Raw genomic sequence first — 16,885 nt, 5'->3', positions numbered from 1 at the left:
TACCTTGAGGTTATAAAGGGACAGTATAGGGTTAAAGTGCTTTTAAAAAGTAAAAATCAGGTAATCGCACGTATTACTGGCCACTTAGATCGTGATCTAATTTGCTTTTCCCTAGGCTTACTGCCTGTGTAATTTCTGCACTTCATTTCATTTTAAAAAGGAGACTAAACCAGTCGATTTCACTTTTGGGTTTTCATACCCTAAATGTTTGAATAGGGTGGTAATAAACAATTATAGGGAAAAGTCTAAATCCAAACAAAATTGGTTGTAGTTGAAACTTCAAAAAAAAAAAAAAAAAAAAGCGAACACTCATATTCATAATACATGATGAACCAACGCTGCCTGATGGGGTTCCTTTTAATGTGGAGCATGGTACAAATACTTGTGTTTGAAGTGTGTTGTATATACAACCTTATCTGATGTCAGGAGATCTATATAACACTGTGGTAAGAATTAGCACTCCCTTTTGTACTGTACCATTAAGGTACTGGTACGGACTCCAGCAACACTGTGATAACTGGGTCGGCTGGTTTTTTATTAGAACAGCCTGTTTTCAGTGGATTATACAGCCTGTGATATGTTCCCTTTGACAAAGAGTGTTAAAGGATTGCTACTAAATTTGACAGATTTTGCCCCAATTCTCCATTTTCCCTGTCTGGAGAAGCTATTGGGAAGCCTTTTATGGTTGATCCTCCGAAACATGATGTGAAGGGGAGAGAAGCTGGATGCAAAATATGGTCTAGCATTGAACAAAAATTTCTTTAAACCCTATTGAGACAGAGTGATTTGCTCATACTTATATGCACTATTCCTCTACTTTCAGTTCTCTGTGAAAAGCAAGCCAGAGGGAAATGAGGAACAGACTGGCGTCCAGTTTCTCTCTCCTTCAGATCATGCGGAGAAATTCAGAACCATGAACTTGGGTGTGTCAGCTGGCTAATAGCATTTCAGTTCACTCGGAAGCAAAATTAGCACCTGGTCTATGCTTAAAATTTAGGCCAACATAGCTGCAGAACTCAGAGGTGTGTGAAATCCATACCTTTGAGCGTCGTAGCTATCCTGACTTAACCCCCGGTGTAGACACAGGTTGATGGAAGAATGCTTTTGTTGATCCACTTGCTGCTGCTTGGAGAAGTGGTGTTCCACAGCAATGGAAAAACTCCATCCATTGATGTAGGCTGTGTCTACGCTATAGGGCTGAATTGACATAGCTGCATCACCATAGCTATCCCACTGTGATTCCTGTGGTGATACATGGCCAAAGTATCTAAATAGGGCTCAACTAAATTCCATCCTTGATGTTCTAGATGGGGGAGGAGGCTTTGCGGCTAAAGCGGAGGCAAAATCAGGTGACCTGGCTTTTGTTCACTTGTTTTAGCACTGCTTAAATGGTCCTGGGCGTGTCCCTTAAACAGTGGGCCTCAGTTTCTGCTTTAGAAAAAATTGATATAATTATACCTCTCAGGGATATTTTGAAGCTTAATTCATTACAGCAGTTAGTACCAGCTGGATGTGAATTAGCACGCTACTGGGGGTGGTATTCAGGTATGTTGTGAGGCAGAAAGATAGAAGGTGAGTGCCTTCTTCCAAGTAAGAAGTACACCATTAACTTACTGATTTACACCTTGGCAATATTGATTGCTAATACTCAGGTTCATTCATATTTAATTTTCTTAAAAGTTTTAAAAAAAAATTGGGGGGGTGGGTATGGCATTATATGAAATCTCTTAAAAGAGGAAAATATAAACAGACTTTCACTTTCCACTTTTTTTTTCTTGAGAGTTTTTGGGCTCTTTGGACTCCTCTTTCCATTCCCAAGAAACCCAGCTGTGCTTTCATAAACAGTTTATGACCCAGTATCCACTTTGAATGTACTTTGTTATTAACCGGGGACCAAGTCCTGCTCTACTGGTAGTCAGTGGCAAAACACAAATTTTGGCATATGGAATTCCCAATTGAGTTTGGATATTCAATGGGTTACAAGTGCCTGCAGGGACCACTAAGTGCTGCAGAGATGGTATTTTGATAGGAGGGTCCATCAGGCTGCTTCTTAGGTCTCCAGGTCCCTTATGTTGTCTCCCCCTCCATAGCATTCTCCCCTGATCCATTTAAGAGAATGGGTGAAGGAGTTTTTGTTTCCCAATAAAGAGGTCCTAGCTATGTTGGTACATGTGTGACATCAACAAAGGGCCAGTCAGCCAATCAGTGTGGCTCCAGACAGTCATTCCTAGCTAGACTAACAATGTTTGTAGAAATCTTAGGACCTCAGATGGAAGGTGTAATAAGTGCACATTTGTTTTCTTTGAGCCTTGGGATATCACATGAGGGCCTAAGATCAATGTGATGGTAGGTCAGACTGAGGGAAGACAGAGATGGGGGCAGTGTCTTAATTCTCAACCCCTTTGATTTTTGTGGTTTTGTTTGTCCTTCTAATCTCTATCCCAGATTAATCTAAATCTTGCCCTATTGTTCAAAGGTGTTGCAAAAAGTAACGTTTGGCGCATCTGTAGTGCTGTCTATCTGAGGATCTCAAAGTTCTTTTCAAGCAGTAAAGAACTTCAGCCTCCTCTCTCTCTCTCACACACACACTCACACACACCCCCTCCCCCAGTGTGGTAGCATCTTTGTTTACAAATGAGGAAGCTGGCACAGAGAGGTTGCAACCTCGTGCCAGTTTTGAACTTGGGATTGTTTTCCTCTTTGAGTTACCATTGCTTTACACCAGCATAAGTGAGATCAGAAGTCGGCCCGAGCCAGGAACAGAACTAAGGACTCCTCAGTCCTGTCCCTGAAGCACAAGAACATGTGTATAGCTTAATAATGTCTCCAACATCGTCTAACCTAAAGACAGTATTTCTTAGCCAGGGTGAAAAACACTTTTGTTATCACAGCCCTTTACAACTTAAAGGAATACAAGCTGTGCTGTTAGTGTTTGACAAAGTTACAATTAAGGACAGTCCGCAATGAACTTCAATACTTTTTTTTAGTGTGGTTCATGTTTCTTCTTACTTTCGTTTAATATAATTTCTTTCCTTTCTTGGCTTCACTTCACCTTTCCCCAGTAATACATTATGGTGTATGTCTTCCTACATTATTTTCAGTCTGTTTTCCTCTCTGCCTTTCTCCCTCCCTCTCTTTTTATGTATCTTCCTTTTCATTGTGTTTTCAATCTCTTTTCCTATTTCTCCCCCAGAATCTCTCAAAATACCATGATTTTATTTTCTAACAACTTATCTCATCAGTCTCTCCTTTTCCTGCCTTGCCATGCCCTGCCCCATCCATCTGCTTGGAAACTTGCTACTTGGAAACTTGATCAGACCCCAAATAATTAGAGGACTAGCCAAAAGGCCAATGCAAAATAGAGAGGAACCCATTGCACTGGGGCTGTGTCCAGGTTAGAAGCGAGCTATCTGCCCCTTCCCCTGTCCCCTGGGAAAGGGAACGATGCTGGAATTCCTATTGGGGTGATGTCCCTGGTCCCTTTTCTGGGGCTCCATTTTTCTTATAAGCATTTGATTATCAGGCTTCCAATATGTTTGGAAGTGTTTCCCTCAATTCCAAAAAGCCCTCTGGCAGCTAGAAGGGAGCTTCAGGAGGAAGACACCAAATTCTGAACTGGCAACATTGGTCGATGGTCTGTTACTCCAATCTTCTCTCTTATGATTCTTCCCTCCTACTTACCCTGCTTCTTGATGCTGGAATGGGGTGATGTCTCCACCATTTCATTCCTGTTTCTATTAGCAGCCAGAAAACATCTGTTTGCTAGACTTTCCTGCTGGACTCAATCTGTTGGTCCTTTCCAGTGAATATCTCCACTTGCTGTTGTCACTGCTGCTTAGAGCTTTCCCAAGCAACAGCAGGGTGAAATTGACTTGATTCTTGAGTTTCGCTGCTGAATAGTTCGTAAAAATTGATCAGACTCTGTTATGTTTTTACTGTACTACAGTTCAAGAAAACAGTGAGCAGCAGCATAGGCATGGTAGCTGTCAGCAGACTTCGTAGCCAAAGGGCTAGAAATTTAGTTTTAATGAAGGCTTTAATTCTTGCAGTAACTGATGGCTCCCTGAATTTACAATGTTTGAATAAAATATATGTAAAATGTTAATAGAAATGGGCAAAAGGGCCTGATTCTTCTCTTGCTTGCACAAGTATAAATTGTGAGTAACTCCAGTGGGATACCTGGGTATAAATTCTGCATAAATGAAGAAAATTGGGCTCAGTGTTTAACATATTTTTCTGTAGATGATGACTTTTAAGTGATCTTTCAGTTCTGGGGTTACTTCCCCCCCTCTTTAACGGTGCCTCTCTGAGCTTTTTAACTTTTGTATTCTATTAACTGCATGCAGCAACTTGCCACCGGGTGGGTGGGACACCGTGCTATTAAATATTTATAATATCTCGTTTTGTTGGACTAGAGAACTCACTTTTTACGTTTGCTTTTTCATTTATCTGATGTATTCAAAGGATTCCTAGATGAAGTGATGAAGAAATATGGCAGTTTAGTTCCACTCTGTGAAAAAGATGTCATGGCAAGATTAAAGGAAGTCTTTAATGAAGATTTCTCCCATAGGTTTGTGGCGCTAATATATTCTAGTACTTGTAAAAGGAAAAGTTACTTGAATCGCTAATTTGCATTCCAGATTGAAACTGACACCTGCTAGAACAGCTCCATTTGGTATGAACTGGAATATCTTTATCCATGTCTCTACCTTTTCAATTCTGTTTCAGAAAGCCTTTTATCAGCAGGGAAATCCTGAAGTATCGGACAAGGCATCCAAAATCTTCCACTTGCAATTTCCGGGTCTTCTATAACAAGCACATGCTAGATATGGATGATCTGGCTACACTGGATGGTCAGAACTGGCTTAATGACCAGGTTAGAGATGCATGATGCTTATGTTTACCTCTTCAAAGTGTTAAAAAATATTAGCTAATCCTCATAACCCCCTGTGTGAGGTAGGTCACTGTTATCCTCGCTTCATAGGTGGGAAACTAAGGCAGAGAGGTCGAGTGGCTTTTCATTGGCAGACCAAGTAATATAGAACTTGAGTTTCTGGCTCCCAGACCTGTCCTCATGTAAGTACACTGTACTTCCTCTCAAAGAAGACAGTGGTTGCAGGTGTGAAAGGATAGTATTTCCTCCCACTTAGCTAGAAGAGGGGAAAGTAACAGCAATGCAAGACCCATAGCCAAAAAAACGGAGAGAGTAGCAGTCCTCCAGATGTGCCTCCGTAGACTTGAATTGAATTAAACCAGCATTTCATACTGAGGCCATCTTTAAGCATCTGCTTATATTATGTCTGCTCTAGCAGCCCATGGTTGATTCCAGAGCTCTCGGCCTGCATCAGAGTATAGTAATTAGTCAACTTCTTGTTAGAAAAAAGGTGTGTGCCCTTTAGATGCCCTCTCAGATCTTGGATTTACTTTCATGAATACAATGTTATTTTTGTGCAAATTATAATTTTTACTAACTCTTGCAGATTATTAATATGTATGGTGAACTCATAATGGATGCAGTCCCTGACAAGGTGAGCATTTTTGTTTTGTGAAAAGGTGCCCCTTACGGGGTAGAAAGGGAAAGATGGCATAAGAACATAGATACATGTGACAAATGGGAGGGAGGTCTGATGCAGATTAAAATGCCATTATGATGATTCAAAGTGACAGTCTAAAAATAGCCCCTCTGTACTCACTACTTCTGCTGCCTTTAATCAGTCTTTTGTTCACTTTACTGGCACACATGTTTACACCTCTTAGGCTCACAGAGCCACAAAAATTACGAAAGTGAGCTGGATTCTCTTCTGGCTTGTGCATCATCAGCAGTGTTCTTAACTACTTTCCAGCTGTAGAGTGTCTCATTTTGGTGTTGACGTTTAGGGCAGAAGAAACCCATCTTGACTTTCAGATTCTGGATTGAGTTTGGTTGTAGCACTGACAGTTAGAAGAACCATCTGTTTACTTGTAAGCTGAACAAATTGAATATGGAATCATTGAGACCACAAAGAAACCACACAATGCCATTTTTAGATTGGCTGGCTGCACAGAGGATAGCAACCCTTTAATGTTCTCGCTCAGAATGTAGAGCACTGCTTCTTTGAGTGGTGGTGGTGGTGGTAGTGATTCCTCATCAGTATTCTCTCTGCTTTTCAGTGCATGAACCAGAACTGTGGTATTGGAGATTGTATCTGTCTGCCTGTGCCCACTTTTTATAGTGCATAATTTAAATCCTCATGGGGGATCTTGTTCTAGTACTTTGTAGTATGCAGTTAGAAGTTTCTGTTGGCATAACTAATAGGTTTTATCCAGCATTTTCAAATGCTGAACTATCCAGCTTTTTTCAAGGAATAACTTCTACCACCTCAATACTAGCAAGATTATTAAATGCAGATGTTGTAAAGCTGCATAAGATGTGACTTATAGCTTTTCATTTTGTATTAATCTCTTCCTTTAATTGTAGAGGCTAACACAAGTGTTAACCTAATGCTAAAGAATTGTTTTAATTGTAAAAATCGACAACCTTTTGCCACAACAATAGGTTGCAGTTACTTGCAAAAGATGTGACACCGCAGACAAAGACAAATTCAGAAGCATTTTTGTGAAGTCTAACTGGCCAGAGGGTTGAACACTGATGTCCACATTTTTGTGTCTTAAACTTGTGACAATCAAATTATTTGGTTCTGAGTCACAGAGCAGAAAATGGAAGGAGTTTCCAGCAAGTTATGTCGGGAGGATGGGAAAATATAATTTCCCCCATCCTCCAGTGGTTTTAATCCCTGCAATGCGGGAGAATAATATCTGTAACTCTTCTTTAGCCTCTTCTCCCTAAACAAAATATTGCGGCTGCATGTCCTAGGCTTAGGAATGCTAAGTTCAAAAAATAAATTGCTTTGTAGCACATGGTCTAGGGAAATAGAGAGTTTATCTTCATTCTAAAGAACGGTAGTATTTAAGTTTTGCTAAAACATCTATAGACTTTCTTGTCCTTTTTTACTGTTTTGCTTTTTCAGTTCTTGTTTATTAGCCAATTAGATGTTTAATTTTGTAGAAGGTTTGTTTGGCATTACTGGAAGAATTTACACACGCTTTTAACCCTCATTTCTTTTTTTTAATTTGTCTTTCTAGGTTCATTTTTTTAACAGCTTTTTTCATAGACAGCTGGTAACCAAAGGATATAATGGTGTAAAACGATGGACTAAAAAGGTACTATTTAATTCTGTCTGTCACTTATCATTTATGTAGAATAGATCACTGGATGCTGAGACTTAAAAATTTTCTTGTGAGCAGGGGAGAAATGCTAACTTGAAATTATGTTAGTACCAAGTGACAAAAGAGAGTTTTTACTGCTTGTTACTCCTCTCAGTATTGCTCAGCCAACAAGCCTGTGGGAAAGCTGCATTCTGTTCCTCCTTCAGCATCCTCAACAGAATTGGGTTTTTTAAAGTTTCATTATCATTTGGAGCTTAGCAAAAAGGGGTTGTAGCTAACAACTCAGTTTGGATGGCAAAACCCCTTCTTGCTGGTGATGATGTTTGAGAATGAAAGAATTAAGCCTGGATTCTTGAAGTCAAGTTGGTTTGTACGGGGCTGTCGGCTGAAAGAAAAATAAATCTCTATTTGTAAACGCTTGCACGTTGGGTACGGAAATTTAAGGATGACAAACAAGAAACCCATAAAGCATTTTTAGAGACTGTACAGTAGAGCCACATTTTAACCCAGATATTAAAGAAAAAAAAAAAAAGCAGGCAAGCCCATTTCAAATAGGAATTGTAGTGTACTTTTGATAAATGAATTGAAAAGTTATCAAGTTTCTGTTTACCTCCTCTCTGGTGAAATGTGACTTTTTTTTTTAACATACCAATGGTCTTTAAAAGGATACTGTTTAGTTCCAAATCTTTTACTAGAGCTTATTAAAACTGGACGTATTAAATTTTAATTTGCTTTTTCACTACTATCAGTGGTGTACTTTATACGTTTTGCAAAAGCTTGGTAAGTGAAACTAGACTGGTCCCTTTCTGGTTCCCATGCTCTACAGCGCTATTGATTATGCTCACATCATTGTAGGAGAGTGTTCAGATGGGGACAGGACTGTATTACATGAAAGTAACATTGTGAAAGTATTTGTTAAAAAAATCCCTAAAGTCAGGCCCTAAACAGTTCTGTGTCCCTTCCAAAGTAGATCCCTGTTTCCTACCGCACCATTGCACTGAGGGGAAACTTCATTTCCTCTGGAATAAAAGCAATAGCCTGTCATACAAGATGGTTCTATAAATGCTGATAGTAATTGCTCTTACAATTAAAGTACAGATATAAAGGCAGAGGGCCAGACTTTCAAGCACTGTTAGGCATATAGCATTGAAAATTGGGTTTCTGACTAAACATTTTTCAGGAAAAGTGTCTGCTTTCTGCAAAAACTTTCAAATGGTTGTCTGAAAACTCAAATATTTCAGTTTGCATACATTGGTGCAAGGCCTCATGGGAGTTGTAGTTTGGTTGCTTAATGTCCCAGTTCTTCTTTGTAGGCTGGGCTCCCTGTCTGGATTACAAGAGGGGAGACTGTGGTGCAACATGGGATATGCAGCCTGGCCTACAGAGGAACGTGAGGCACTGCTATAGCGTTTCCAAATCGAAATACATTATCACTATTAGCTGCTGGCTGCTGAGCACTGCCAAAGATCTGTCTGACCTCTTGTTTGCATCATGTTACCCACTAATGTTCATATGGACACTTTATTTCCTTATGACAAATGTAATCTGCCCCTCTCCCACTCATCGTTTTATAGCATGGACACTATGCTTTGTACAAATAGCGTAGTGCTTTTAAAAATACATAGGGATTGCCTTACAGGATCAGACCAGTCCATTTAGTTCAGTGTCCTGTTTCTTCTGCATTTCTGGTGTACACAACAAGATTCTAGCAATATCACAGGCTTTTGTGGGGCAAAAGAGAAGATTGAGGGGCACAGCGCAGTTGAAGACCAAAGCGGTTCCAATGCCTAGCTTCCAAAAGAATAAAACCTGATCTACTCTTAAAATAATGGGAGTGTTCTAAAGTTTGCCATGTTGTTTAGATCCTGCCATTCCACATGATTTTTAAGGTGGTATTAGTCCTTCTCCCTTGTTTACCCAGCAGCGAGGTACTGCAGTCAGACAGGCAAAGTATAGTCATTCAGTGATTGCCTGTGCTACATTAATGATGCAGGATGAGTTGTTCACTGTGCCTTCCGAATGTTCCTTTGTGTGTAACATCTCTTCATATAAACCAAAATCTAGTGCATGGGAATCTGGAAATCCACTTTTGCTTTCCATTGCAGTTCACAGCACTAGGAATTAAACAACCTAAGCACATAAAACCTTCCTTAAGGAACTGTTTGTCCTCAACATTAAGATGCCGTCATCCCTTACCGAAAACTTTGTTGTTGTCACTCCGTATGCCCTCTGATTCCTCGCCTGTGGACTAGTTTTGGGGTTTTGGTATTACTGTAGCACGGCAGAGCCCTAGTTATGGCACAGGACCCTGGTGTACTAGGCAGTGCATAGTATATTGGCCTCATCTTTCTTTGCCTTTGCAATGAAGAGTCACGCCCTGTTTTATATTGCTTATTGGACTCGATAGAAGAACACCGAATGTTCTAGGTGCTGTGCAGACACAGGAAGACAATCTTTGCCCTGGAAAGTATCTCTGCCTCTTTATAGTCCGGGCTGCAGTTCACTGGGCAAGAACAAAGTGCCATGTTACAGTGAATAAGGGTCAGAAAAGTGCCTCGACCTGCTGTTTTTGTGGATTCTTTGAGTCCTGATTGCTTAATCTGCTGACCCATTTTTACCACCATCGGCATTGCAGAGTCAGTACGAATCAGCTGAGTTCTCACTGCAGAAATGTCATTAAAGATGTATGAATGGCCTAGCTTGATTGTAGGTTGTGTTAGCAATGTTAGTTAAAGTGTGTGCCCACACTACCCTCCATTCTAACACATAAATTGAGCATGCGTTGTTGCAATTGCAGATGAAGACTAAATGTGGAACCCCCACAGTGTTCATAGTCGCTTTTTGTACTGCAACAATGGCTTGCATCTAGTACAAGACACACACATGTGACTGAAATGCACATGTGAAGAGCTCTTGGAGGGAGTTAAAAGAAGAGAACTTTCAGGGTCAGGAGAGGGCAAATGTTCTGTTTAAAAATAAATACAAAGTTGTGGGAAGCGTATTTAACTTATACATGGTCTGTTACTCTGTTTGGTAATACTTATCATTTTGTTTGTCAGGTGGACTTGTTCAAAAAGACTCTCTTGTTAATTCCAATTCACCTGGAAGTCCACTGGTCCCTCATTACTGTGAACATCCCTAACCGAATTATTTCATTTTACGATTCCCAAGGCATTCATTTTAAATTTTGTGTAGAGGTAAGAGGAATTATTATAGTTACGCTTAAAGTGCTTGGATCCTTGCTTTAAGAATTAAATTTTCATCCTCACCAAAATAAGTCTAGGTTTTGGGTGCATTATGCTTTATGGAATCTCTGTGCATGTACTAAAAATAAATACTTGGCATTTCTATTGCCTTCATCCGGTTCTTAAAGTGATTACAAGGGTGCAGGAGAGTTACTAACTTCTTTGGCAGATGGGGAACCTGAGACACAGACCTTGTTCAAGGTCACACCGACCTTGTACCAGACCTAGCAGCAAAGCCCAGGTCTTCCCTTGCCATATTCATACAACCAGTCTGTGTCTAGCAAACTTTTCTGTTGTGTGTTCTCTTCTGTGGCACTCCCACAAAAACAAATGCTTAAAGCCTAGTCCAGTATAAGAAACCCATTGTTCAAAGAGGGCTAAGATAGCCGTTTGCACGTCTTGTGAGCCAAAGATTTTGTGTTTTATTTTTTTGAGGAGTGCAGGTACCAGCAAACTTTTTTTTTCTTAAATGTCTGGTTGATTGATGATAATTCGGTCATGATGGTAAAGCATAGGCAAGTAGTTTGGCCTGGACTGACCCGTTTTAGTGGCTGTTTTGCAAAGCTGACCTAATTGCTCTCTCATACAGCAGGCTGCAGCTTTTAAATGTGTGTAGTTGTCCTCTTTTCTCCTAAGGCAGAGTAGCAATTATTGTACTGAGAGCTCATAGAAAGTACATCGGAATTAAAATAAATGTCCAGCAGCAACTGCCAAAGATAAAGCTGAGGCCTCACCTACTCCTAAAAATTAGATCGACCTCACTGCCTCAGTCAAGGCTGTGAAAACTGCAGCTCCTTGTGCGATGTAGTTAGGTTGACCTAACCCCCACTCTAGACACAGGTAAGCCCCATTGACCAGCCTACCACCTCTTGGAGAGGTAGATAACTCTGTCAATGGGGAAACCCCTTTTGTCAATCTAGGAAGCTGCAGCAGGGGCTGTACTGTCAACACACCCTGGTGTTTACAGAGCTAGGGAGTTCCACGCTTTGTTGCTTCTGTAGGCCATGCTCATTGCAGACACCAGGGGCTTCTTGCATCCGCCCCTTCCCATTGTTCACACGCTCCCTGGGGGGCCACCCTCCCGTCCCCCTCTACTTCAGAGACTTTTTGCAATCTTCGCTATGCCACGGTTCCCCATTCTCCCCTGACAGGGGTTTCATGTGACTCCCTATTTCCCTGCCCCCCCCCCCCCCACACATTTTTATTCTCCTTTTTCTTTTCTTTCTCTTGAAGGGTGTCAACATTTTAAGCTTAATTGGGACATGGTAAAATGAGGGAGGTTGTTATGCTGGACTGTGTTCATTTCTGCCCACAACCAGTTCTTTTACTTACAGAGGTGGTTGACGCTGTGGCTCTGCTAACCAAGATGCTGTCCCCCGTCCCTTCTCCCCCTTTTTTGGATTTTCCGATTTCCCCCAAATCAATAGGCTTCTGTGTATTGATGCCGAGAACCTGCCCTGAAACTTTGGAATTGATCAGATGCAGCAGACAAAAGTTATCCATGACTTTCAAAGAGAGAAATGCCATCGAATTGTGTGTAAGGGCTCCGCAAGCTCGGCCAGTCAAGTAAATTAGAACTGGACAACGCTAGGCTATCTAGTGCATCTCTCCACCAGTAGAAAATTCTTCTCTACAGTTGTTTTCTTGCGCTTTGCACAATCTACTTTTAATTGCCCAAAGTGTGGTGGGGTTTCCAGTGTGTATCCCTGCATTAACTGGGGGGCCAATTTCAGCCCTGGTGTTCAATGAAGCCAGTTAGTTCTCTCCTTAACCACTAGAGCTGGATTAAGCACAAGGGCCAAACTCACCCTGGTTAAATGTACCCGCATGCCTTTCTCCTTGGCTTTAATTTGTGCGTAACCGTAAGGCTGTGATTTTTCTTTTTAAGAACATACGAAAGTATTTACTGACTGAAGCAAGAGAGAAGAATCATCCTGAGTTTCTTCAGGGATGGCAAACTGCTGTTACAAAGGTAAGCACCAGCCCCTCTAAACCCCGGTGTGAATCTTCTGCAAGCTGAATCTCTTGGGGGTGCCACCTTCACTTTTAAATCCACGTTATTTAAAGAAGCAGTAAATATTTATTTTTAAATGAACGAAAAGGAAGAAGCTGGATGACTTGGGCTTGCCAATGGACTCTTTGTTGCTGGTTCAGATCCCACCAGGCCTCTCTCTCCTGCTAAGTGAGCTGGTGGCTTCCGCCCAGACCCTGGTGGAGAAGTTATTCACATTGCAAAGCCACTATAGTCAGTGCCCATGTTGGTAGAGGGGTAAAGAACCGAGTGCTCAGTAGAAGCCAGCTCTTCTTCTCTTTAGAGCTGACTGCTCCCAAAGGTTGAAGCGCATCAGCAGGGGACAGTATGAGGTGCAAAACAAGTACAGCTGGGCATAGACAGAGCGCTTTGGTCTCCAGGGCTGTCAGTCTGGCACATTTCACCAGCACTGTATTCGCTAACAAATAAACTGTGTCTGGCAGCGACAAAAGGGAACAACTTGTGTGAAGTGCGGACGAGGGAATTTGTGACTTGTATAACTGTCCTGTAATGGCTGAGGATATAAAACAGGTCATTGAACATTAGACAGTTTCCCAATGACTCCCCACTCACAGGAGATACTTCTAGGTTACAGTGCAATGCTGAGAGGATCCCAGATACATGTCTTCCCTTTATTTCTGTTTCAGAGTAGCAGTCGTGTTAGTCTGTGTTCGCAAAAAGAAAAGGAGTACATAAGTGAAAGCTTCTGCTCAAATAAATTTGTTAGTCTCTAAGGTGCCACAAGTCCTCCTTTTCTTTATTTCTGTGTAGCCCTATGTGAGATGGATGATTTTTGGATCTAGGAATGTATCATTTTTCCTCTGGCAATGCTGTGGATTTACAGGAAATATGACTGTTAGAGAGCTAGTGAGTTGCAAGTTTTTAAAAAAAAAAAAGAGAGAGAGAGCGTGAGCGGGATGATCTGGCAAAGCCAGGAAATTAAAGGCTGTCATTTGGGGTGAATTCACTGTCTCTTTACAAACATCGCTTCTGGCCAGCAAACATGCAGTGTGCAGGCCCTCTTGGCCTGCCCACAAATTGCCCATTGCTTCCTTCAAGATCAGTGGGGAAGATGGGGATCCACCTTCTATAGCACAAATACCTAGGGAAACATTTCTTTAGGCTTGCGTAAGTTTGCTGATGTCTTTAAGTCTGACCTGAGTAAAGTAGACAATAATGTTAAAATATTTATTTAAAGTAATTGAGAGGAAGCTATCCTGAATTGGTCATTAAAAACCGGTTATAGGAGGGAGAGCTGTAATTTCAGTCATAAAATATCTACTCTCAAATACTAGGCATGATCCTAACAAGGTGCTGAGTTTGCCTCCCCTGGCATGACTGGACCCAAAATAAGTAATTGCAGCTCAAGCTGTAAGTGTTGCAGGGTCACCGGTTTTCAATAAAAAGAGCTCACTAATCTTGCAAGATCTTATTTTGGGTTTTAAATAGAACTTTGAGTAAAAACGGAAGGAGGGCTGAGGATCTGTCCTTTCATGTGTTGTCTTTTTTTCCTCCCTCAGTGCATTCCACAACAGAAAAATGACAGTGACTGTGGGGTGTTTGTGCTCCAGGTAAGAGTAATTTTAAAGCGCTATGTGGCTTTTTTTCCTTTGTATTTCTCTTGTCAGTTTTCCTGTTTCAATTCAGCTTTTTTTTATTTTCCTCAGTACTGCAAGTGCCTCGCCTTAGACCACCCTTTTCAGTTCTCCCAGGAAGATATGCCACGTGTAAGAAAAAGGATTTACAAGGAGCTGTGTGAGCGCCAGCTAATAGATTAACAATAAAAAAAACAAAAAGAAGAAAAGTTGAACTGTTTCTCTGGCATTTGTGAAGAGTTCCAGCTGGTGTTTGTGTACTTGAATTTCTGAAAACTTCCGTGAATTTCAACTGACTCGCAGCTGAGTGGTGTGGCCACTGTTACCTCAACTTTTTCTGCTCTTTCCCTGGCAGGACTTAACAGAGCTGCCCCAAAATATTCCTAATGTCAGTTTGGTTTCCTCTTTTATTTTCTTTCCTGTATTTAATATTTATTATCTACGCATGCACATAGGCAAAGCATGCGACTAAAAAAAAAAAGTATCGAATTGTAGATTTGGTGCACCTTTGAAATGTAGCTAGAAATGACAGAATACAGGTTAAAAATTTGTCTGAAAACATAAAGATGCATGATCCGTTTTCTGACGCAATAATGCTTTGAATGTATCAAAACCTTTTCAATGCCATAAAAAGAGCAGCTAAACCTTTTATTTGAAAACTCAAATTATTCCATTTTTCTCATTGGCTGTGTAGTACTGAATCCCCACTTTTTGTGGGGGTGGGGAGAGGGGTGGATAAATCCGCCTATAGATTTTATTTGTGGAGACCCCCTTTGAATAGAGTTGAAGTCACTAATAAAAAAAAAATTGTTCTCTGTTAACGTTTAGCTAGCTGTCGTTATCCCCCCTGTTCCCTGTGGTTGGAAAGCAGCCTTTGCACAAATGAGACTTCGGCACTTGACTGTATAATAAAACATGGAGATATTCAGCTTTTCAGATTGACAGTATGTTCATATGTGCTTTGGGAGCCCTGATGATTGTGCATGTGTCTTGGAACGTTAGAGGGAGAATGATGAAGCCGACCCTGAAGATGCAAAGCTTCGTTTTAACCTCAGGTTTGGTAACTAGCAACCATTCAAGTCTTAGCCTATTTATAGAATTTACCTAAGGTGAAGTGGTACGTTTCAGGCATCTTCCTTCTGGGTCTCTCTTCTGAAACTGGATTCCCTTCTAGCTGTTCTGTCCCTCCCATTTCTCTTCTCCCTCCCTCCACCCCATTCTATAACTTTAATTCAGTTAAAAAATATCTTTCCGCTCCTCTCCATGGTACTTGACTATCTTAAACTCTCGTCATCCCCTTTTTGTTTATGAATTGTAGTGTGGTAGCACCTAGGAGCTCTCATCATGGCCCAGGGTTCCGTTGTGCTAGGCGCTGTACTTACAGAACAAAAAGACACAGTCCCTGACCCAAAAAGCGTACAATCTAAGTCAGTGGTGGGCAACCTGCGGCAGGCCGCCAGACCATTTTACATTTGCACGGCCGCCCGCAGCTCCCAATGGCTGCGATTTGCTGTTCCCGGCCACTGGAAGCGGCGGGCCGCAGGTTGCCCCCCACTGATCTAAGTAAGATATACTACAGATTTGATCCTGCCTCATGTGCTGTAGGAATGTTGCCTAGCTAAGTGCAAGACAGAAGGCAGGGGAATCTGATGCTGGATTGGTGACATCACCACACCAACTCCTAGTAGAGGTTTGAGACTGAATAGGAGAGAACATGTAACTAAAGGCCTATGCATGGCATCTCCTCGCCCACTTTCTGGCCATGCTCTGCTGCTCCCCTTTCTTTACACAGTCATTTTTTCAAGTAAGGGAGTAGGCCCAGAGGGGCTGCTCTGTGCAGAGGATTATGCTGAGCGCTTAGTCGTATTTTGTGCTCATGCATAGTGTAACAGCCTTGTGCTCTCAACCGTACACCACACAAGGGCTTGCAGCATCAAGCCTTGGCTCCCAATTCAGCAAGGTTCTTAAGCTTATGTTTAAAGTTAGACGCTTGCTCAAATACTTCGTTGAATTGGGCACTTGGTTCCAGGCCTAAGTAGTTGTAAGCTCAAGATATAAACTTTGTGCATCTTTGTTTAGAAAAATCCATGGACTTATTTAAGCATTCCCCTATACTATTGTGAATACAACCCCAGCACACCTGTCATAGTGTCTGGGACCAAAAATTGCATACGTTGGCCTTTAAACAAAAATGCAACTTAGTCTAGTTTCGCTATCCAAGGTGAGTGAAATGCAAAGAATAAATCGCATAAATGGTGGCAAGTCGTTTTGATTTTAGATGTCTGCTTTTGTAATTTAGGATATTGGTGAGAGGCGAGGCAACTTTTAAAAAAATGAATTATGTTGGTGGTATGCCAAATGGGACGCTTCTCAGAATGTGAGATTCCCAAGCAAGTCTGTTCTCCGATCAGAAATGACCGAGCACTTTCCATAGAGGAGTCCTTGTCCTTGAGTATTGGATTTCCTAATTCACTGGAATCTTTGGTCACTTGATGGACTGAGAGACCAATGTTTTGGAACTTTTTCTTATGATCAACCTATCCCAACATCTCTTCTCAACCTTTTCCAAACCAGGACCATCTCGGAATGCCCTCCCATTTAGCAGTAGGGGAAAGGCAGGGTGGTTATGACTCCCAGGTTGTGAACCCCTGATCTAGACTATGCCTAGATCAGTAGTTCTCAATCTGTTTACCATTGTGGGCCACATACGCAGCTCTTTGTTATATGGGCTGCATCCACACAATATATATACTAACTGTATGGCTCTGATGACGGATGGACCCCAGCTCTGTGCTGATTGGGCCGCA

At 41.5% G+C, this 16,885-nt stretch overlaps 1 protein-coding gene across 4 annotated transcripts in view; it reads left to right on the top strand.

Moving 5' to 3' along the window:
• Positions 1-16,336, top strand: part of SENP5 (SUMO specific peptidase 5) — a 28,263-nt gene extending 11,927 nt beyond the window's left edge. For 3 of the 4 annotated variants that reach the window (XM_043522172.1, XM_043522175.1, XM_043522173.1), the window contains 8 exons: positions 4,465-4,570; positions 4,729-4,876; positions 5,481-5,528; positions 7,123-7,200; positions 10,266-10,403; positions 12,340-12,423; positions 14,004-14,054; positions 14,151-16,336. In XM_043522172.1, coding sequence (XP_043378107.1) covers positions 4,465-4,570; positions 4,729-4,876; positions 5,481-5,528; positions 7,123-7,200; positions 10,266-10,403; positions 12,340-12,423; positions 14,004-14,054; positions 14,151-14,261 — 764 coding nt within the window. In that variant the 3' untranslated portion in view covers positions 14,262-16,336. Of the gene's footprint in view, positions 1-823; positions 924-4,464; positions 4,571-4,728; positions 4,877-5,480; positions 5,529-7,122; positions 7,201-10,265; positions 10,404-12,339; positions 12,424-14,003; positions 14,055-14,150 lie in introns of all 4 variants that reach the window. The other variant, XM_043522174.1, reaches the window with a different exon arrangement.
• The last annotated feature ends 549 nt before the right edge of the window (positions 16,337-16,885 follow it).

Source organism: Chelonia mydas, chromosome 9, assembly GCF_015237465.2.
Source record: "Chelonia mydas isolate rCheMyd1 chromosome 9, rCheMyd1.pri.v2, whole genome shotgun sequence".
Taxonomy (NCBI): domain Eukaryota; kingdom Metazoa; phylum Chordata; order Testudines; family Cheloniidae; genus Chelonia; species Chelonia mydas.
The sequence above is the reverse complement of the archived record's forward strand: the minus strand, read 5'-3'. Positions and strand labels throughout refer to the sequence as shown.